We start from the raw sequence: 22,318 nt of genomic DNA on the forward strand, positions 1-22,318 counted from the left end.
TTGTATCATCCAACTTGTGTCTCAATTGAGTAGAAACATGTGTATAGAACATTGAACCAAAAATTCTCAAATGCTTCACTCCTGGCTTCCTTCCACTGAAGGCTTCAAATGGAGTTTGACAATTCAATGCTTGGGTGAGGCATCTATTCAGAAGGTACACAGCAGTGTTAACTGCTTCCCCCAAAAATGATTAGGTAGCTTCTTCTCTTGTAGCATTGCTCTTACCATCTCCATAATTGTCTTATTCTTCCTTTCAGCCACTCCATTCTACTGAGGAGAATAAGCAACAGTGAGTTGCTTTTCTATTCCCAAATCTTCACAAAACTTCTCAAACTCCATTGAGGTATACTCTCCCCCTCTGTCACTTCTTAATTTCTTCATTTTGTAACCACACTGAAGTTCTACCATTGCTTTAAACTTTCTGAATACAGAGAACACATCTGACTTTTGTCTTAAAAAATATACCCAGCACATTCTTGACTTGTCAACAATAAATGTGAGAAAATACTTGTTTCCTCCCAAGGTTTCTGACATTGGTCCACAGACATCTGTGTGAACCAATTCCAGCAGCTCAATAGCTCTAATAGTCTTCCCTTTGTCAAATGCTTCCCTGTGACTTTTGCTCAAAGCACATCCTTCACAAACATGCTCTCCTTTTGTGAGCTTGGGCAAGCCAATCACCATTTCTTTGTCCTGCAGTTGCAGCATACTCTCAAAATTCAAGTGGCCAAACCTTTTATGCCATTTCCAGTTTGAACCAGTCACTGTGGCCTTCTTTGCCATCATTGGACTCATGTCTTCGAGTACAAGTGGGAAGCACTTGTTCCCTTTCATTTGAACTGTTGCCACATGAGCTTTCATACTTTTATCTTCATAAATGGTCACCATATACTCACCAAATACCAACCAATAACCATGCTCCACCATTTGTCCAACACTGAGAAGATTTTCATCTAGTCCTAGCACAATCATAACTTCTGTGATGTACCTTGTTCCTCCTTTGGTTTGCACAGGCAAGACTCCCTTCCCAGTTGATTCCACAATGTCTCCAGTCCTCATTTTTATTTTGCATTTCATACTTCTGTCAATGTTAATTAGAAGTGACTCATGGCTTGTCATATGGTTGCTGCAGCCACTATCTAAATACCAAGCTCCTTGTTCTTTCTCCACAGAAGCTTTGTGGCATGCATAGAACATGGTGGCAGACTCATGGACTTGGTTTGCATAATTAGCAACCTGTCCCTTCTTGTGTGGTTGATGGCAGTCTTTCATTACATGCCCAAACCTATCACAGTTGTAACATTTTACTTTTCCCTTGAACCAGCACTCTCCATAGTGAGCTTTATCACACACTTTGCACTTTGCCTTCCCAGCGTCACCTCCTTGTCTCAAATTAGTCTGAGACTTGTTATCCCATTTCTTGGGTTTTCCCTTCCAACTCTTGAAATTTCGTTTTCCCCCATCATAGTTGTGAGGCTTTGTTTGGTTATTCTGTCCTTTAGAGCCAATACTCATACTAGCAAAAGCTCTTTCTACCTTCTCATCATCTTCTTAATGCTTGCTTAGTCTCAATTCATAGCTTTTGAGGGAAGCAAAAACTTCATTTACAGACACAGTGTTTAAATCACTTGTTCTTTCGAGCACCACACACATAGGGTCATAGATCTTAGTTACACTAATCAAATCCTTCTGTACCATTCTTTGTTGAGACAAACATTCACCATATTTTTCCATTTGGTTAGTTAAATCAAAGAAACGAGTAGAGTACTCAGACAAGGCTTCACTCTCCCTCATCCTCATATATTCAAATTCCTTCCTCAGACTTTGCAATTTAACTGACCTGGATTGTTCATCACCATGATACTCTTCTTGTAAAAGATCCCAAGCTCCCTTGGCAGTGTCTTGGTTGATAATCCGAGAGAAAATCTCTTTGGATACAGCCCCTTGGATGATGCCCAATATATGCTTTTGCATCTTTCATATTCTGCTCCTCCATGTAAGCTTCCAGTTCATCCTCCTCATCGATGCTGGATTCTCCTTCTTTCTTAGCCTTCTCCTTCTTCTTCTTTGCTTATGGGATTGTAATCCCCTTTTCAACTAATTTCCAGATGCCATGTGACTTGAAGATATGCGCACCTTCCAAAATTCGTACTCTGTACCATCAAAAATGGGAGCTCGTAGCTCACCACTCCCAGACCCAGCCATGCCTAGATCTAGATGATTTGTGCCTCTGTTTTACTCTAACTCACACACAGTACAACGCCCAGTCACAGAACCAACCTGGGCTCTGATACCATGATGAATTGCTGGATATTGTACCTGGAATATGACCAAGAATTTATGCAAGAAAGTACAGAGGCTACAGAGAGAATTTTCAGAGAAATGAATGGAAGAAGATGATGCAAGGAATGCCCTTGTGTGCAAGACGCACAAACCAGCATGTTATATTCCATTCCCAATTCTGTTACACAAAACGACAAAACAACTAACATATAGCCGTTGCCACTCACGAGCCTATGAGCTCTTACAACCACTCAAGCACCACCCTATGAGGCAATGCCACCAGTGCAACAACAACTTAATTATCAGACTAAACAGAAACTAAGACATCAGGCAAATGCCTTAATTAACTCCAATACAACTAACGATCCAAATCTGACCCTGTTCGTTCGTTCGTCCAACGATCCAGATCCAACTGGTAAGAGTGAGGCCGGCCGGTGGGGATGGTGGTTTAGTATTTGCAAGACCCCTGAGCTCATGCTCCTCACCCATGTCATGTCGCTACCAAGCTCGGTGCTTGAGAGAAGAGAGAAAGAGAGCCACGTTAGTATAGACACAGTAAGAATGTCCTTCTCATTAAGTTTTAAATTGGATGTTTTTGTAGTTAAAGTAATTAAAAATTTGGACTTAGAGAGATAATTAACCCAATAAACTTATCCAACGATCATGCTAGAACCCATGGAACCTTCTATATATATATATGTTACCAGAAAACCTCCAAATATATGCAAGCTAAATACACAACAATCTCCACTTTGGAAAGCATACCATGAAAATTACCTTGCACCATGCAAATTAATTTCCTTGCACCAAAATATATATATACCATTGGCTTTGACCTTGCACGAGCTACGTACACATAACCTGAATTAATCAAGCAACTTCGTTCCACCCTTGACTCGAACGGCCAATACCTATGTGTAATTTACTGTGAGAGATTCATAAATTATTACTTTTTGTTACGGCCGGTGGGAATTTGGTTATAATTAATTCTCAAACTACAACAACAATGGTTCAATGTTCTTTATTTTTTTGGCCAGTTATTCACATATTAATTTAAAGTTCAATGTTTTGGGGTAGAATATTCACCGATTCAGAAAAGAATTAGGAGATGCAATACAGAAATATAAACAATATTGTTAAAAAGCAAACTCGTGGATCAAAAGGTTGAAAAAAAGGTTTGTATATATAACATACGAATAAATTGAATAATGCCTTCCTACTATAGAATTTTCCCAGCTAGCTAGGAGATGAATGATATGAGCTCCACTACGCTGCCAGCCATGCCTATTGCTTTAAGTATTTCAAACCGTGTTTACGTAATGCATGTATTATTGTATTGGAGAAAACATTATATGTGTTTTCAATTCATAAAATGATGGACCAAGTCATATTAGACGTCTTTGAATTTACTAATTAAATTATTTTAGGCATTTGCAAGGAACATGAATTTACTAAGAATTTACCAATTAAATTATTTTGAGAGGAACCCAATGAAGTTCCAACAATATTGTATAGGCAAAATTTAAGCCTCATTGCACTGCCATTCCAATCTTTTTGTGAACTTATTGATTACTTTTGAAATTGAATATATGTTGGAATTTATTTGAATGGAAGAATTGAACTTGGATGATTAGACATGTTAATGGATGTAAGTTGCTAATTTGAATATTAGGAATGTTTTGTATATGGTATTTATAATTGCAAAATATCAAAAAAAAAAAAATACAATAATGCTACACTTACCACATTTTTATACCATAATTTCATACATCTTACATGACATTCATATATTGGACACTAAAAATTTAAAAATAAAACCTAAAAATGTAAAAGGATATATCCTTCCAGTAAAGTAATGACACATCAAATGGGATACAAATGTGGGAAAAAAAATGTGGGACAATTAGCATTATTGAAAAAAATAATATGCAGGCTGATGTAATACAATGAAGGTTTCATTGCCTATTCACAGAATATGAAACAACATTATCCTTGCCTAAACACAGATTAGGCAACATTATCCTTGCCTAGCTATTCTCTTATGGGCATAAAAGCAACGCCATTTCCTGCCTATATATTGTGTGTTCGATCTACTTTAATTTATACCATTGACCAAAAACATGCATTCTGTGTTTTTAATTCATGAAATGATGGACCTAGTCATATTAGACGCCTTTGAATTTACTAATTAAATTATTTTAGGCATTTGCAAGGAACATGAATTTACTAATTAAATTATTTTGGGAGGAACGTACTCAATGAAGTTCCAATAATATATATTGTATAGGCAGAATTTAGGCCTCATTGTATTGCCATTCCAATCTTTTTGTGAACTTATTGATTACTTTTGAAATTGGATGTTGGAATTTATAGAATGGAAGAATTGAACTTGGATGATTAGACATGTTAATGAATGTGAGTTGCTTATTTGAATATTAGGAATGTTTTGTATATGATTTTTTTAATTGCAAAATACCAAAAAAAAAAAAAAAAATATGCAGGCTGATGTAATACAATGAAATTTTCATTGCCTATTCACAGAATATGAAACAACATTATCCTTGCCTAAATACAGAATAGGCAACAAATCTCAATATGGGCATAAAAGCAACGCCATTTCCTGCCTATTGTGTGTTCGATCTACTTTAATTAATTTATACCATTGACCAAAAACATTATGTGTTTTTAATTCATGAAATGATGGACCTAGTCATATTAGACGCCTTTGAATTTACTAATTAAATTATTTTAGGCATTTGCAAGGAACTTGAATTTACTAATTAAATTATTTTGAGAGGAACCCAATGAAGTTCCAACACTTCTACTTTAATTTATACCATTGACCAAATAAATTAATGCATGTGCATGCATATATCCGTTCCTCTGCATCATCAAGATATTCCCAAAGAATTAATCCTACGGTTACACATTTTTTTAAACCAATCACGAACACACAACACAACCTCCTTGATCAATTAACATTCCAAGATCTTATATATAGATTCACCGGCCCTCGAGTGAAGGCTATGTTCTTGGAAACTAATGAAAATGAAATGATAATGCATTTGCTCTGCATTTCTTGATAGTCTGCTAAGGAAAACTTGGGGCAACTTAAAATTTCAAAGAAACCCAGGTTTAGCTCCAACTAATTTCTCTAGCTAGTATTTTTCGTTCTTATACATCTCTGCATGCATACATGTTTTGCTACTTTGCTCTTTCGTTTCAAAATTAAGTCTTTTTTATATTATTATTGTTAGTGTTCATAACTTGATAATGTATTAAAAAGGAGGCATAACTCGAAAATCATTTGACCGTTGATTAAATGATTACAATTTCAAGTGTTTATCGAAAACATTTTGTTCGTTTATTTGTTTCAACACAATTAGATATCTTAATGATTTTGTATTTGTCTAATTTTTTGTAAAAATGATCTTTGAATAGACACCAACAAAATAAACGGTTCGGATCGTTGAAATATAATATAGAATGAGTATCATGAGAGATCCCTTAAATAAAATTATTTGAGGGATCCCTTAACTCAAGAGGCCTATAAATATATATATATATGAAAATTTTAAAGTAATGACATCCTTACTTTAAAATTTTAGGAAAGTAAGAACATCATCTTAGGACATCCTTAAAATAATTTAAGGAAAGTAAGAACATCATTATAGGATCTACAATTCAATTATCAGAACCGTTCATACTTTAGAACATTATTCAAAGATTACCTTTGCAAAAAATCAGCCAAATCAAAAACTGTTTAGCCAGTTTATTACATTCTTCTTCTTCACCACACCAAACCCACTTGCCACCATATGCACATCTCGCCCACCCACTAAATCTTCCCCTCACCACACCAACCTTTTTTCTCTTCTTCTTCTTCCCTGCGGGTCTGGTGTGGTGAGGGGATGGGTGAGTCTGTAGACTACGGTAGAAAGATAAGGGTTTTTATTTAATTTTATTTATAAAAATAATATATTTTATTCCACATCATAATTAGATGCCATATCATTTAATGTGTACACAATAGTTTTGTTTTAGACCCTTGATCTTCTAAGATCCAAAGGCTCAAAAGCATTGTTAGAGTATTTTTATGTCCACCTATTTGTCCCATGATCCTATATATTATATATTTAAGTGTTCTTTCTAGGAGAAATTATTCTGTATAATCGATATATTGACACGTGGTATAACCAGTCTATGTGTTATAATATGAGTGGATGTTATTAATATTATACCTTACTAATATAAATACATCGTCCAATAATACCCTTACACATTGGTTATACTACGTGGTGGTATATCGGTTATACCCTATAATTTTTCTCTTTCTAGAACAAGTATTCGTAGCCAAAGAAATCATTCTGTCATTATTCGTAGCCAAAGAAATCATTCTGTCATTAATTAATTTCTACTTTCTGTGCAGCAGAAAAACCAACAATCTGCTAAGCTTTTGTGATCGATTGCTCTCATAGTTCTTGGATTCAATCTCCAGTAAATTGCCACAACGATCGAGAAAGTAGTCCCAGTTGTGGCAATGAACAGAGAAGCACTCCTTTCACCTGTCTCGTCTTTACACTACGATGTCTCTTTATTTGGTCTTCTTCATGGAGACCTAACCCAAGATAGATTTACGAAGAAATTATACACGGCATTGGTCAAAAAAGGAATAAGAACTTTCTGGGACGATTCTCCTCTTCAAATAGCAGCATGGCTCGATGCACTTCAAAGATCAGGGATTCAAATCCCCGTTTTCGGTCTACAACGTTTATCGTCCGAGGATAAGTTGGATAAGCTTATACAGTTTCTTGAATGCGAGAATCATAGAAAAACAGTGCTGCCGATTTTCTATGATGTCCATCCCTCCGATGTACAAAACCAAACAGGGAGCTACGCTGAAGCCTTTAGCGAACTTGAAGAAAGGTTTAAGGATGAACCAAATAAAATACGAAGGTGGAGAGCTGCTTTAACGAAAGTGTCACATCTTTCTGGGTGGTGTTCGGAGGGACGGTATGCATTGCTTCTTTTTGTTTTATGTTGTTTTTATCTTTCCATTGAAAAGCCTTTAAAAGGTATAAAATAAAAGAAAATAAAATTGGTGTTTAAAAGGTATACATGGTAATTTATATATATAGAAGTAGTGTGCAACTTCAATGTATGAGGGATGAAAACAAAAAACTAATTGTATTTTCAGGGTAAGAATATTGCATTTTTAATTTTAACAACAGTTGATGATCGATTATGTGTTTTTGCTTTTGTTTCAATTCAGAAGAGACATGGCCGGGGGACCAATATAAAGCCAAATGCCATTTAAAAATAATAAAAAAGTACAATTTGAGCATTAATTATCATGAACTCATGATCAACTTCTACTCTTTTTGGTCTGAATCAACTTCTACTCTAAGCATATATTAATTTCAGAACCCATGATATTCTTTGTCCATTATATATCCATACCAATTAATTAGTAGCATATTATCTATTCTTCATTGTAGGCACGAATCAGAGCTCATTAAAGAAATTGTTGAAGACGTATGGAGAAGATTGCACCCTACATGTCCTTTATCCTCATCTTCCACACTGGCTCTGCCCTCAACGCATTTTTCTTCCTCTTCTCATCGACAGAAATCAGATGTCTTTCTAAGTTTTAGAGGAATAGATACCCGCTTGAACTTTGTGGACCATCTCTATGATGCATTAGGTCGTGAGAGAATTCCCACCTTCAGAGATGACAAAAATCTTGAGAGAGGAAAATCCATTGCATCAGAACTCGTAAAAGCAATTGAGGGATCAAAGATTTCCATTGTCGTTCTCTCAAAAAACTACGCCTCTTCAACATGGTGTTTGGATGAGCTTTTGAAGATTCTTCAATGCAAAGAAACATCTAACATACGGAACAAAAGTGGGATTTTAAAGGCCCTTATGGATCATGAAGAATTGTTTTCGGAGAATAGAGACAAAGTAAAGTGTAATAGGTAAATATTCTCTCCTTTATACCTAATTAAGCGGATAAAACTATTTGTATTATATTTTTTAGGGAAAATTTTAGTTAAAGGACTCCAACTATACCCCATGTTACAAATAATTTTAACATGGGTCGGATTAATCGGCCCCAAAATAGACTCTACCAAATTTAGAAAATTATACTGGGTTTAAAGATATGTATTTCCTCTTTACAACCATATAAAGATCACCCAAATCGGACTTCTGGAAAAATATCTGAAAAATTAGACAATTTTGAGTACCCTAGTTTGGGGCCGATTATCTGAAGTTGTAGAGGTCCGATTTGGATGATTATTATATGGTTGTAAAGAGGAGATGCATATCTTTAAACTTAGTATAAATTTTCTGAATTTGGTAGAGGTTTAATGGGTTTAACGTCGGGCCAAAGTTGAGATAAAAACTGAAAAAAACTAAGGTCCTTAATTGACACAAAATGAAAGTTTCAGTCCTAAGTTGATACAAAGTGAAATTCATGTCCTGGATAGAGATATAGGGTATAGTTGAAGTCATTTAGCTAAAATTTTTCCTATTTTTTATACCAGATTTCTAATAAAGGTGCGACTCACACACCTCTGTTAGGGATATGGTACCAATGTCGTATAAGTAATGTGGTACTATCATGTAGTCTGAAAATATAGTACGTGTTTCTAGCATTACTTTGCTGATAAAACTCTGATTACTATTGGGAAACATTTTGTGCATTGAAGCATGATTTGCTATAAGATATAGGCTGAAAAATAGTTTGTAAAGAGTCTGCGCAAATGTTGTAGACTAGGGGCAATGGTCTCAAGATGATTTCCACAATGTGGTAATGAAACATATAAGACTAAGGGTTTAATTATGTAGAAAAAAGATAACCATATGCACTATCATTGTTAAGTAATATTTGTTTAGCTCCAAAGCCTTCAATGGTATTGTCCTTGTATTGTGCTCTGCACTTTCCTTGTTCCTTATATTAAGGGAACGGAGGTTGTTCAAGGCATATATGACGACCTGAAATTTTTCAATGATGAGAGTCTTTCATTAGATCATATGAACTCGAGAATTCCTCTGTGCATCACTCTCGAACCACAAATATTTTCTTTCAGAAGGTACATCGATCATAATTGTACATCATTCCCTGATGGGTACGCAATTTATGTTGGTATGCATTTAGTTTAATTGCTTATGGATTGGATTTTAATCCCATATATGTTTGTTTCCAGGATGGAGTCATCAAAAAATAGAGGTTCTACACAAAGCATAAGATTTTGGAGCAAGGAAAAGGACATCAATCATACTAAAGCCTTCCTGGAGTTACATAAGAATGAAAGTAAAATCAAAGCTTGGCCATTGGAAGCCTATTGAGAAGTAACTGGAAGCAAACAACTTGGATGTGACATAGCTAAAGGTCAAACTAGTACCAAATGACGACGTACTCTGGAAATGCATTTTTAACATGTCCAGGACATGTTAACTGGATCAAACTGCATGTAGTGGGGTTTGTTAAGCAAGTCTCCTTGGCACTCAAGGAATCCTCACCAGACTAGTATCCTAGTTCTTTCCTTTTCGGATTCCTTGTACATTAAGTCTTTATACTTGTAAACCAAGTCTTCTTTTGTATAAATATGTGCACGTATGATCAATAAGATTAAGCCATTCAATTTCTAACTTCTACATGGTATCAGAGGTTTTTACGAACTAGTGGGCCTCTTTTATTTTCTTGCCACATCTCACCCTTCTTTTTGCTTCGTGCCCTAGTTTTTCACCCTCACCCTTGCCTCACCATGACGACTTCTCCCTCCTCTGACGCCTCTCTCAACGTTGTCTCCTCTGCCTCTTCCTCTCTTGTGACGACGACTGCCTCTTCTCTGCCTGGACCGAATGTTGGTCACTTTTTCATGTTGACTGACAACAACTATTTGATTTGGGAGAGTCTCATGCGCCCCTTTCTTGTGGGTCATGGTCTTTGGAAGTACGTTGATGGTACTTGTGAGGCTTATTTGACTCTCCTTCCTGCCACTGACGGTCAGCCCAATCCTGCTTATCTCACTTGGTTTCAGAATGATCAATTGGTGGTCAGCTATCTTAATTTTACACTTTTTGAATCTGTTATCGCTATGACTATTGGTCACTACACTGCTAAGTCTATTTGGGATTGTCTTAAGCATCACTACTCCCAGATATCTATTGCTAATGTGGCGAATCTTCGTTTTCAGCTTTTGGGTCTCCAAAAGGGTTCTCGGTCTATTACTAAGTATCTTCAACAGGCTAAGTCTTTCTCTGATGTTATTGCTGCTATTCATCAGTCTGTTTCCAATGATGATTTGGTCATTGCTGTTCTTCGTGGCCTTGGACCCGACTATGCCATGATTGTCACGTCGGTTATTAATTTTCCACCGCTTCCTAACTTTGCAGATTTACGTGGTCACCTTCTCTCTTTTGAATCTCAAACCAAGATGCTGACTTTGAATTCGGCCTTTCACGCTCTCCTTGTTGCTAACCAGCCTCGCCCGTTCTCCATTTCTTCTTCCAATCCTTCTTCCCACGTCGGCCATCACTCTGGTAGGGGTCGCTGTTCTTGGAGCGGTGGTTGTGGTCGTGGCTGGCACCGTGGTGGGGGTAGTGGTGGTCAGCGTGGTCGTGGTCGCGGCAGTTGGCCATCTTCTGGTCTACCCCGTGGCCACCCCAATAGTGGCAACAACATCCTCCCGCCTCCACCTGGTCTGCTCCAGCGCTGTCGCCTGCAGCGGGTCTTTTTGGTTCCTCTCCGCAGCAAGCCTGGTGCTCCTATTGCAATACTTCTGGTCATTTGTTTTCCATGTGTCCTCATTGTCCAATTGCCTCGGACTCTTCTTTTGCTGGCCTGCATGCTTCCTATCTTCCTGGTCCATCTTCCGCTGCTTCTGACCAATCTTGGCTTCCTAACACTGGTACGACACACCACATGACCAACAATGGTGGTGCTCTCCAGGAACCCCTCCCTTATCATGGTCTCCTTGTTATGGCACAACTGTCTTGGTCATTCGTCTTGTCTCATTTAGTTCCCTCTCTTAATTTAGGTGCGCGTTTTGTTTATCCAAGGATTTTTGTAAGCCGTGTGCTTTGGGCAAGTCTCATAAACTTCCTTTTAGTTCAAATAAAATAATTACTTTGTTTTTATTCTCTATTATTCATTCGAATGTTTGGATGTCGTCTGTTATCTCCAATTCTGGTTTTAAATATTATGTTTTATTTACAGATAATTATAGTAATTTCTCTTGGATTTTTCCTATGCGTCATAAATTTGAAGTGTTCTCTCACTTTTGCTCTTTCTATAATATGGTTAGGAATATTTTTAGTGTCTTTATTCAGTATTTTCAAAGTGATATCTTGCTCTCACACGTCCCAACAAAATGGGCTTGCTGAGCTGAAGCATCGCCACATTGCCATTGTTACTCGTATTTTGTTACAAACCTCTGGTGTCCCGCTCTCTTTATGGGCGGAAGCTGCTCTTACTACGGTGTGACTTATTAATTTGTTGCCTTCTTCTATTCTTCGTTGGCAAACTCCTTACTTCGTCTTTATGGTCGTCCTGCTCCCTATTCTCAACTTCATTCTTTTGGTGTGCCTGTTATCCTTATTTGGGGTCGTATGTTACTAACAAGCTTATGTCCCGTTCCATAGAATGTGTTTTTCTAGGTTACAGCTTGCAACATAAGGACTATCGTTGTTTGGACCCTACTACCAATCGGCTTTACATCTACAGACATGTTGTTTTCAATGTGGAGTGTTTTCCGTTCTGGCCACCAAGGCCGCGCCTTGTGCTACTCCGACCGTGGAACTTATTCTTCGTCCTCTCTCTGACACCTCCACCTTAGCCCCGGATCCACCTTCACCGGCTCCAATGCCGCGAGCACCTACACCGCTGCCCTCTACACCATCTTCTCCGCCGCCTACACCCCCAGCCTCTCCTGTCTCCTCGAATCCAAGTTCCTCTTCTGATTCGGACCCAGACACATCTCAAGGCTCCCAACACCACATGACAACTCGACTTCGGGTGGGTGTTGTCAAGCCTAAGGTTCGGACTGATGATATCATTCGTTATTCGTTACCGGTTAACCTTGTCACTGATGTTTCTTCTCAGGTTTCCGAACCCACTTGCTTCAGTCAAGCCTCCAAATTTTTGGAATGGCGCCGCGCCATGACTGAAGAGTTTAATGCTCTTTTTCACAACAAGACCTGGTCCCTTGTTCCCGCCTCCTCTTCCCCTAACACTATTGGCTGCAAGTGGGTGTACAAGGTTAAACAGGCGTCTGATGGGTCCATTGAGCGTTACAAAAGCTCGTCTTGTCGCCAAGGGTTTTCATCAACAACATGGCTTTGACTATGATGAGACGTTCAGTCCGATCGTTAAGCCAGCTACAATCCGCATAGTCCTGAGTGTTGCTGTCAATAGTGGTTGGTCCATTCACCAACTTGATGTCAAGAATGCCTTTCTACATGACTTCCTTGATGAAGATGTGTATATGACCCAAGCACTTGGGTTCGTTGATCCTGCCTTTCAAAATCATGTTTGTAAGCTACATTACGCTCTCTATGGTCTCAAGCAAGCTCCCCGTGCTTGGTTCAATCGGTTCAGCACCTTTATTGTCAAGGTCGGTTTTCGACAGAGCTGGGCTAATTCCTCTTTTTTGTCTATGCTCATGGTTCACATTTTATGGTCTTACTACTCTATGTGGATAACATTGTTCTTACAAGTAAGAGTTATGTGCTCCTCGCATCTTTTATTACAGTGCTTGGCCGTGAGTTTGAGATCAAGGACTTGGGACCTCTTCAATTCTTTCTCGGTCTTGAGGTCCTCCACACTCCCTCCGGGTTGCTTCTCTCTCAAGCCAAATATGCCGCTGATATTCTTCGTCGTCTATCTATGATCGAGTGCAAGCCCTGTCATACTTCTATTGCTGCTAAGACTCAGTTATCTCATTTCTTGGAGCTCTTCCAAACAACACATGGTCTCCCATTCCAGTATTGAGTCTGAATATCGTGCGTTGGCTCAAGCTTGTGCGGAATCCGTTTGGCTTGCTTATATGTTGTGTGACCTTCATCAGCCAGTGACTTCTAAGGTTACTCTTTATTGTGACAATCTCAGCATGACTTATATGGCTTCTAACCCTGTCTTCCATGCTCGCACTAAACACATTGAACTTGATTATCATTTTGTACGTGAGTGGGTTAAGTTGGGATCTCATCATGTTCAGTTTGTTCCCTCTATTGATCAACCGACTGATATTCTCACTAAAGGATTGCACAAAGCTCACTTCTTGCTTCTTCATTCCAAACTTGTCCTCCCAAGACCGTCCAATTTGCGGGGGGCTGTTAAGCAAGTCTCCTTGGCACTTAAGGAATCCTTACCAAACTAGTATCCTAGTTCTTTCCTTTTCGAATTCCTTGTACATTGAGTCTTTATACTTGTAAACCAAGTCTTCTCTTGTATAAATATGTGCACATATGATCAATAAGATTAAGCCATTCAATTACTAATTTTTACAGGGTTTGGCTAGGACTCAAAGAAGAAGACAATGACGGTTAACAAGTTCATGTGGGTTGTGTACTTGCAGGAATGAGATGCAATTTGAGGACTATTGGTTTTATATTATGTTATGGTTGGCACGGGTGGAAATTCGATGATGTGCACCTTGTTGACATGGGTTGGTTTCAACTCATCTTCATTCAGGATGGCTCTGGAGTTTCTCCTTGCTTCTTTGTAGTGGCGTGTGTGTGTACATGATCGTTGGAAGATGACTACAATGCCATTTTGTTGTCTCGTGTGTGTACATGATCGTTTAAAGATAATGCCAAATTCGTTATAATATTGCAAAGAACAAAACTCGCCACCATGATCGGCATGAAGGAATTGAACATTGCAATTAAAATGAGTACAAATATAGGCCAAAATTGTTTTTTACAAGCCTTGAGTTTCATATTTGAATTTCATAAGATGAATCCAATTATAACCGGTATAATTATCAACTATGGTAAAAAAATAACGAGCACTAGAATGGGCAGATCTACGATAAGGCCCCTAAATATCACAATGTATTAATTGAAAAGGTTTAATACTAGAAATAGAACTTAAGGAAATTAATAAGGATGCCACTATTTAATCCCAATAAATTCATTAATAGCCCCAACAATTTAATAAATATATAATTCTTTATTTTATCCTAATGTAAATTGACCAACAAAGACATACTATTTATTAAAAAAAAAATTAGTACCCAGCCCCCACCCCCTCCATCGTCCAATCACCACAGCCCAGCCTCCCGCTCCCACCCTTCCATCCCGTCATCTATCGGTAGCCCTCCATATCTCTCTCTCTCTCTCTCTCTCTCTCTCTCTCTCTCTCTCTCTTTTTGTAAAATTTTATTTACTCGCAAATATACGAGTCTAGAAGTATACTAACGAGATCGAACCTCAATGAGTGATGCAAAACGATACACTAAGCTTAAACTAAAGTAAATTTAAAACTAACCTAGTTTGGAAATTTTGTTGGTTTGTGAGGCAACTTAAAAGAATATGCAACTAAAGTAAAAATCAAATAAAGTAGATGAAAAGAGAATAAAGTAAATAAAGGTGCAAAAATTTAAATATTAAATCTAGAAAGGAAAATAACAACTTTTTGGTTTTAGAAGTTAAACAATGGTATAAGAACCAAGGTTAGGGTTCCACACCACTTATGAACATATTAAGTGAGATTTTTAGTAATTTCCCAAAAAGGAGGGCACCCAAGAGTCACTTGATGCCTTCTTACAAAAAATAAATATGAATTGAGCACAAAAATTGAAGATTTATATGGTAGATCTTAATTTTGCTTTGAAAATACAAATTTTAAGCAACTCAAGTAAACCAAAAGCTAAGGAACAACTAGAGTTCAAAAGGTTTGTGTTTTAAAAGATTAACCATAAAGCTAAAATGTGGAAAGAGAATCTAACTACCCATAATATATGACATTATGGGTGAAAGATGATTTTTTTCTCACTTTAATATCAAAATCTAGAGCTTGTAGTATCTAAACAAGGGGAAAATTAACATAAAAATCTCACTTAATAATGTTCATGGTGGTGCTTCCCCCTTACCAAGGTAAGGGGGTTTAGTGACCACCCATGAGCTTTGATCTTAAATAAAAATAAATAAATAAATAAATAAGAATATAATTTTAAAAACAAAAAAATAAATAACATTACTAACCATAAAGTAAAGCACTACATAAAATAAAAGGCATAAAGTAAATAAAAGATTAGTAGAAGAGAGACATAAATTAAAGTTTCAATAATTAAAAGTGTGAGAAAATTACATTCCTATTCTCTCTCAACATTATAGCCAAAGGGCTTGAGAGAGAAATCCTAGAAGAATACTAGAAATAGGCAAAAAATTAAAATGTAGAGAAAAGATATGAAAAAGGAGCTGTAACATATGAGCTTTTGAGCTTACCGGGTTTGTTGTATAACCCGATACACCATGAATGTGGTGTAGGGTTTGTGTTTTGCAGGTTAAGTAGGCTGAGGAAGCAGTGGAGAGAAGATGAGGCCGTGGGACTCAGAGAGATTTATTTAAGTATTTTTACACAATGTTTTTGTTTAAATGTTTTTTGGTAAAATTGTATTTACTTATGTTGTTGTGTATGGCTCAAAAGAAAGAGAAAACATGTTTAAATGTTTGATGTTTTAGTGTTTTATGGGCCCAAGGTTTGGGGCGTTACATAGGGTATGATGTGTACAATGTGAGACCCTAGAATTTTCAGTATTTTGTTTTTTTCGGTTCGTTAAGTTTATTTCTATAAGTTGACGAATTTTCTGAAGACCAAGTGACTGAGTTTAGACCCTTGTAGCGTAGAGCTCGTTTTTTTGAGAATAACGATGTTTAGTTCATCGGAATTGGAGTTCGAATGAATGAATTACGAATTTCCAAAGTTGGAGAATTATTTTAGGTTATTATTTGATTTTCCGAAATTTTATTTAGAGAAGTTTGATTTTCCAAAAAAAATTTGGAAATCAAAATAATGTTTTGAGGCCAAAGATAATTAGTAGTCAGCCTCACGAGTCCGTAGAAAGTTTTGAGAGATTTTTGAGAGCTCGAATATATTTTTGGTGATTTATTTAAGTTTGGAGAATTTTGGAAAAATAAGGATATTTAAAAAAATTCAGACGCTAACGAGGCGCAATCTGGAGCGTTGATCACGCCAAATTGGATGGCCCAGATGCGCCAGCGCTTCGACATGATCCAGTGCATCTAAACACACTTTCGTATCATGCACTCGCGATCTAGACCACAGACGCGTGAATGACACCATCGACATTGAATCTTAGCTGCACACTCCAAACGACATGTCGTTTCTCCTAGCCCCTAATCCGTTCAACTGACCCACCTGCATCCGTCCAACCTGCTATGTTTCCTCACACACGTTGACCCGCACCTCGACCCGATGGTTCCGCTTGACCCGACTCGCTCCTAGCCTTAAAAACAGCCCATTTTCACTTATTTTGTCTCATATTGAAGGATTAGAAGAAATTCTCACTCCCACAAGCCTATAAATAGAGGACCATCCCCTTCATTCTCTCCACACCTAAAGCTTTGTGAAACTTCCAAAGCTTTCTTGAAACAAATCACTTGTTGGGAGTCTCTTAAGTTTAAAATATTTGTTTGAATTGTTTTCTTAGGTACCCATAAGTATTTTGCACGTAGGAACATTTCAATCAAATAATTTTCGCAATCTGTAGGAAAACTCTGCCAAATTTTATGCTCGCCTTGGTAAGGTCTTTGGGTAAGACACTTGATCTCGGTTAAGTTATTTTATTTTGAGGTTAATTAACTATTATGCTTTAATTTTGTGTTTTAGCAATTCTTTTGTGGAGATTAAGCTAAGGATCGGTCTACAACCAAGTATTTAAATCTTTACTTTCTCTTTAGGGTTTTAATGCATAATTAATTAGTTAAGTTGGATTATTAAATTAGCTAGTTAATCATATCTAAATTGGATTTAAGTGCATAATTAATTAATTATATAAATTAAATTGGATTATAGAATTGCTATAACTAAAATGAAATAGATTTAGTAAGAAGCATGTTGTTCGTATGACTAATCCTCTGGTATAACGACAAGTCACATAAGGCTTAACATCATGTCGTTTGGGCCTAGGCCCAAAGGATAAGCCCCTCCTAAGTTCCTGGGCTCCTGGCCTCCGATTTCTTAGGCCCAAAGACTAAGCCCTTTCTGGGCTCCTAGCCCCTGACCTCTTAGGCTCCGGCCCCCTAGGCTCCGGCCTCCCAGGCTCCGGCCTCATAGGCTCCGGCCTCCTAGGTCTTGACCTCCTAGGTTCCGGCCTCTCAAGCTCCAGCCTCCTAGGCCCCGACCCGTGTCGACTCATTCGGATCCACGAGACAGGTGACACGTGGCGCTCCTACAGTGCGAGTCATTACAAGGGACACGTGTCATCACCGGATTGGTTGACACTCTTCCAAAAGTACTATAAAATAGTTACTTTCTTGTCACAAAAGAAATTCAATCATTACTATACTATTCACTCACTCTGCTCACAGATTCTCTGAACACTGACTTGAGCGTCGGAGGAGCTTCGGCCGGTACCACACCGGTGCCTTTCCCGTTCACTTTTGTGTACTTGCGCAGGGTGCATTGGATATTATTCTTTCTCCACTATTCACTAGTCGGACCCAGCTACCTGTTCCTACCCCACTTTGACGTGTCATCCATTCAGTGGTGGTTCAACGGGTCCACGTGGTTTGACTCGACGTTGACTGCTTTACCATTTTTCAGCATCAACAGTTTGGCGCCGTCTGTGGGAAAGGTACAATTTTTCCCATTTGATTGTCTACCCTCAGTTGAGGTGCAAAGACCTTCCGACCTTCCGACCCTTGCAATGTCTGACGGAGGTCCTATTCTCGACCAAGTCGACAACACCCCACTGGGTGACAAACGAGGCAAGAAGATTGCCGAATCTGATCAGGAGGCATACATCCAACGATTGGAAGCTCAACTCCAACGAACCCAGGAATAGCTCGACCTACAAAAAGACACAACACAGCTGTATGAGCGACTTCCCCACGACAGGGAAGAGCATACCACTCTCCGGAGTGGTGAGGGGAGGAACCCTTGGAAGGACCGAAATGTTCCGCATCAACTGGACGTAGGGCAAGGTAGTCGCCCACCCCCAGGTTTCCAAAAGAGACTTGTCCACCCGGTCGCCCGGACCCGATCTGGCGAGCATCCTACCCGCTCTGAAGAGTTCCACATTTATGGGGACTGCCGTCATCTGATCGACGACAACCGTTCTCGACGAGAAGAGCAGCGGGCGAACCGGGGTGAATCCAACCCACGTCCCTAAGACTTTGAGGAGGAGGAAGCTATTCGTCCCAAGCGACGACGGGGAGAAGAGCAGGCTTTCTCGGCTGGACGCCGTGCAAGAGATGATGCTTTCACAGGTAACAGCTGATCTCTTCCACTAGACCAGCTCCAACAACTCCTCATGGACATCAGCGAGCGCCTGAGGAGAGTGGAGGGGGGAAGTAGTGGTGGACACCCATCTTTGGAAACAAGAGAGCTACCTGGACCTTTGACAACTCGCATCCTGTCCACTCCCCCGGTCGGCGACGTCCGACCTCCCAAAATAACTCTATATGCAGGGAAGGAAGACCCATATGACCATCTCATGAGTTTCCGATCAGCTCTGGAGTCCAAAAGCGTCGATGACATTACAAAGTGTCGAATCTTCCCTTCCACCCTCTCTGGCAGTGCAAGGGACTGGTTCTACCAACTTCCTCCAGGCTCGATTGACTATTTCAACGAGCTTCGAGAACTCTTCCTAGGCCAGTATATCATCCAGACCGATAGGATTTACACCACAAATGACCTGACGCGGGTCCGCCAGGGCAGCAGAGAATCCCTTCGGGAATATATCACTCGATTTCAGCTAGAGCGATCTCGGTGTTGCGATTGTGATGAGAACGTAGCCTTCGCTGCTTTCAAAGGTGGTCTTCTAGAGGGGGACTTCTTGTTTGAAATCAACCGCCGCAATCCACACACCTACAAGGAACTCATGCAAGAGGCCATTGCATATGCTACTGCTGAATTCAAAACATATGAAAAGAAGCCTCCTACCATAGATCGTCCAAGTACCGACCAGGCCATCATAGTGCCACCCCAGCCCAAGCCCTACTCCGGTAACCAGTATGGGGGGTCCGGGAAAAATTTCAATAAATTCACCAAGAAACAATTTGGTGATGGTAGAGGCGGAGGACAACGAAGGGAGGAAACTTATCAGACATACTTCCTGTTACTATTCTATACAATTCTCACTTTTACTTATACAGAATTGTATCCCCAGATCAAGGACATACTTCCTAAACTCACACCCCGCCCACCACAAACACGGTACCGGGCTAACAAGAACTTTTTTTGCTTTTACCATGACGACCATGGCCATGACACCGAGGTATGCAGAGCCTTTAAGGAGGCCATAGAAACTTTGGTACAGGCCGGATAGTTGGATGATTTTGTAGACAAGGAGGCCACTGAGAAGGCCAAGACCGAAGGACAACGACGGGGGAGGGTCAATACCATCTGTGGGGGCCCGACCCTTGCTGGCAACTCCTACAGGGCTAGGAAGGAATACGCCCGAAAGTGCTCAGCAATGCTCCGGCGTTATGGCTGTAGACTTCCACCGTGGCAAAAAGACTCCTAAGCTCGGGTGGTCGCCCATTTCCTTTGCTGCGGAGGAGGAACGTGATTTAATCTTTCCACACGATGACCCTTTGGTCATTGAGGCCACCATAGCTAACTTCGACGTGGCTCAGATCCTTGTCGATTGTGGGAGCTCCGTCAACATCATCTTCGCCTCAGCCTTCACAGCTCTTGGAATTGACCAGGAGAGGCTTGACCGGTTGGTCGCTCCTTTACTTAGCTTTTCGGGCGATATGGTCACCCCTCTTGGTGGGATCTACCTTCCACTCACCCTCGGGAGGTATCCTTTTTCTGCTACCACAACCACTCAGTTTTTGGTGGTCGACTACCCCACAGCTTACAACGTCATCCTGGGACGACCGACCCTTAACCAACTGAAGGTTATGATCTCCACTCACTTGCTTTTGATCAAGTTCCCGACCCCATGTGGAACGGGGGTAGTCAAAGGCAAGCAGGTATCAGCCAAGTCATGCTATACGACTTCCATCAAGAAGAAGAAAGAGGCCAAGCCCTCTATGGCTGTTTCTGTTTCCCCCACCTGCCCTACCTCGGATCCTTCTGAAGATCCCCGTGATTCGTCTTTCAGAGCTATTGCCCAACCAGATGACAATTTTGTGGAAGAAGTTCTCATCTCACCTGCCTACCCAGACCGCAAGGTTCGGGTCGGAACCCAGCTCAGTGTTGGTCTCCGAGAAGAACTCATCCACTTCCTTCGTGCCAATGCCGAAGTCTTTGCATGGTCATATGATGACATGCCGGGGATCTCTCCGGAGGTAATTTCTCATCGCCTGAGTCTTAATCCACAGCACCGCTCCGTCCGACAAAAGCGTAGGCAGTACAAGCCTGAAATTTATGCTGCTATGAAGGACGAAGTCGACAAGTTACAGAAAATTGGTTTCATCCGCGAGGTTTCCTACCCAGATTGGCTCGCCAATGTTGTGATGGTGAAAAAGTCAAATTGCAAGTGGCGGATGTGCGTGGACTTCACCGACCTCAACAAGGACTGCCCCAAGGACAGCTTTCCTCTTCCATGAATTGACCAACTGGTTGATGCCACAGCAGGCCATGCACTCCTTAGTTTCATGGACGCCTACTCCGGCTATAACCAAATCCTTATGCACAGCTTCGACCAGGACAATACGGCCTTCATCACTAACAGAGGCCTATATTGTTACAAAGTCATGTCTTTCGGACTCAAAAATGCCGGAGCCACCTACCAGCGTTTGATCAACTCCTTCTTCTCAGAGTATATCGGCAAGTCCATGGAGGTCTATGTGGACAACATGCTTGTCAAGAGTGTTCGGGCGGAAGACCACGTCCACAGACTTTCCGAGATGTTTTCAGTGCTCAAGAAGTACCAGATGCGCCTGAACCCTGCCAAGTGCACGTTCGGTGTATTTTCGGGAAAGTTCCTTAGCTTTATGGTGAGCCAAAGGGGGATCGAGGCCAACCCTGAAAAAATCAAAGTCTTAATCGATATGCAATCTCCCAGGACTCAGAAGGAAGTACAGAGCCTAACAGGCCGGGTAGCCGCCTTGACACGATTCATATCTAAGGCCACCGACTGTTGCACCCCATTCTTCAAAACCCTCAAGGCTCGGACAAAATATATTGACTAGACTCCGGAGTGTGAGAAGGCCTTCCAAGACCTTAAAGAGTATATGGGCAAATCACCTCTACTCTCTAAACCCGAGCCAGGGGAAGAGCTACTCCTCTACTTGTCCGTTTCCCTGACAGCCACCAGCTCGGTCCTAATTCGACTTAAGGATAAGGTCGAGCACCCGGTGTACTATACCAGCAAGGCCCTGCAAGATGCTAAAACCAAATATCCAGAGATAGAAAAATTAGCCCTTGCCTTGGTCACATCAGCCCGACGCCTCCGCCCATACTTCCAGGCTCACCCTATTGTGGTTCTCACCAATCAACCGCTCAGGCAAGTCTTGCAGCGACCAGAGGTCTCTGGCTGACTTATCAAATGGTCCATTGAGCTGAGGGAATTTGACATTTCCTACCGCCCACGGCTGGCGGTAAAGGAACAAGCCATTGCATACTTCATTTCAGAGTCTACATTCCTACTCGAGACTGAGCCCTCCTCCGCCATTGTGTCGACCACCGACCCACCAACTTCTTCAACTCCAGCAATCAGGTTAGATCGCCTAATTTGGTCTTTAGATGTTGATGGATCTTCTAACCAGCAGGGCAGTGGAGCCGTACTTGGCCAAATTCTCAGGAGACAGGAGATATGCGGCGCTCAACTTTCGGGCGGGTCGACTCAACACCCTCCGCACCTCTTCCACACTCTCTTCAGACAAT

The 22,318-nt window shown here is 40.3% G+C and overlaps 4 protein-coding genes across 4 annotated transcripts; 3 read left to right on the top strand and 1 right to left on the bottom strand.

The window, feature by feature from the left end:
• Window positions 1–1,551: 1,551 nt before the first annotated feature.
• Window positions 1,552–1,974, bottom strand: LOC147280434 (uncharacterized). Its single transcript, XM_086252206.1, has one exon. It carries the CDS (start codon window positions 1,972–1,974, stop codon window positions 1,552–1,554), a length of 423 nt encoding a protein of 140 aa, XP_086108332.1.
• Window positions 1,975–6,823: 4,849 nt separating this feature from the next.
• Window positions 6,824–9,636, top strand: LOC147280435 (uncharacterized). Its single transcript, XM_086252207.1, has 4 exons — window positions 6,824–7,296; window positions 7,782–8,247; window positions 9,250–9,380; window positions 9,495–9,636. The coding sequence occupies exons 1-4, from the start codon at window positions 6,824–6,826 to the stop codon at window positions 9,634–9,636; spliced, it is 1,212 nt and encodes a 403-aa protein (XP_086108333.1).
• A 419-nt stretch (window positions 9,637–10,055) lies between these two features.
• Window positions 10,056–12,634, top strand: LOC147280436 (uncharacterized). The gene is made up of 2 exons (XM_086252208.1): window positions 10,056–11,201; window positions 12,017–12,634. The coding sequence occupies exons 1-2, from the start codon at window positions 10,056–10,058 to the stop codon at window positions 12,632–12,634; spliced, it is 1,764 nt and encodes a 587-aa protein (XP_086108334.1).
• Window positions 12,635–21,666: 9,032 nt separating this feature from the next.
• LOC147280437 (uncharacterized) lies at window positions 21,667–21,972 on the top strand. The gene has a single exon (XM_086252209.1). The coding sequence runs from the start codon at window positions 21,667–21,669 to the stop codon at window positions 21,970–21,972; it is 306 nt and encodes a 101-aa protein (XP_086108335.1).
• Window positions 21,973–22,318: the final 346 nt, after the last annotated feature.

This window comes from Dryas octopetala, chromosome 7, assembly GCF_963921425.1.
Source record: "Dryas octopetala chromosome 7, drDryOcto1.1, whole genome shotgun sequence".
Classification (NCBI taxonomy): domain Eukaryota; kingdom Viridiplantae; phylum Streptophyta; class Magnoliopsida; order Rosales; family Rosaceae; genus Dryas; species Dryas octopetala.

Coding starts and splice junctions, on each gene's coding strand:
- LOC147280437 (XM_086252209.1), top strand. CDS start 21,667: ATGGGCAAATCACCTCTACTCTCTAAACCCGAGCCAGGGGAAGAGCTA.
- LOC147280434 (XM_086252206.1), bottom strand. CDS start 1,974: ATGCAAAAGCATATATTGGGCATCATCCAAGGGGCTGTATCCAAAGAG.
- LOC147280436 (XM_086252208.1), top strand. CDS start 10,056: ATGACGACTTCTCCCTCCTCTGACGCCTCTCTCAACGTTGTCTCCTCT. Junction 11,202..12,016: donor ATCTTGGCTTCCTAACACTG/GTACGACACACC, acceptor TTACATCTACAG/ACATGTTGTTTTCAATGTGG.
- LOC147280435 (XM_086252207.1), top strand. CDS start 6,824: ATGAACAGAGAAGCACTCCTTTCACCTGTCTCGTCTTTACACTACGAT. Junction 8,248..9,249: donor TTTCGGAGAATAGAGACAAA/GTAAAGTGTAAT, acceptor CCTTATATTAAG/GGAACGGAGGTTGTTCAAGG. Junction 9,381..9,494: donor CAAATATTTTCTTTCAGAAG/GTACATCGATCA, acceptor GTTTGTTTCCAG/GATGGAGTCATCAAAAAATA.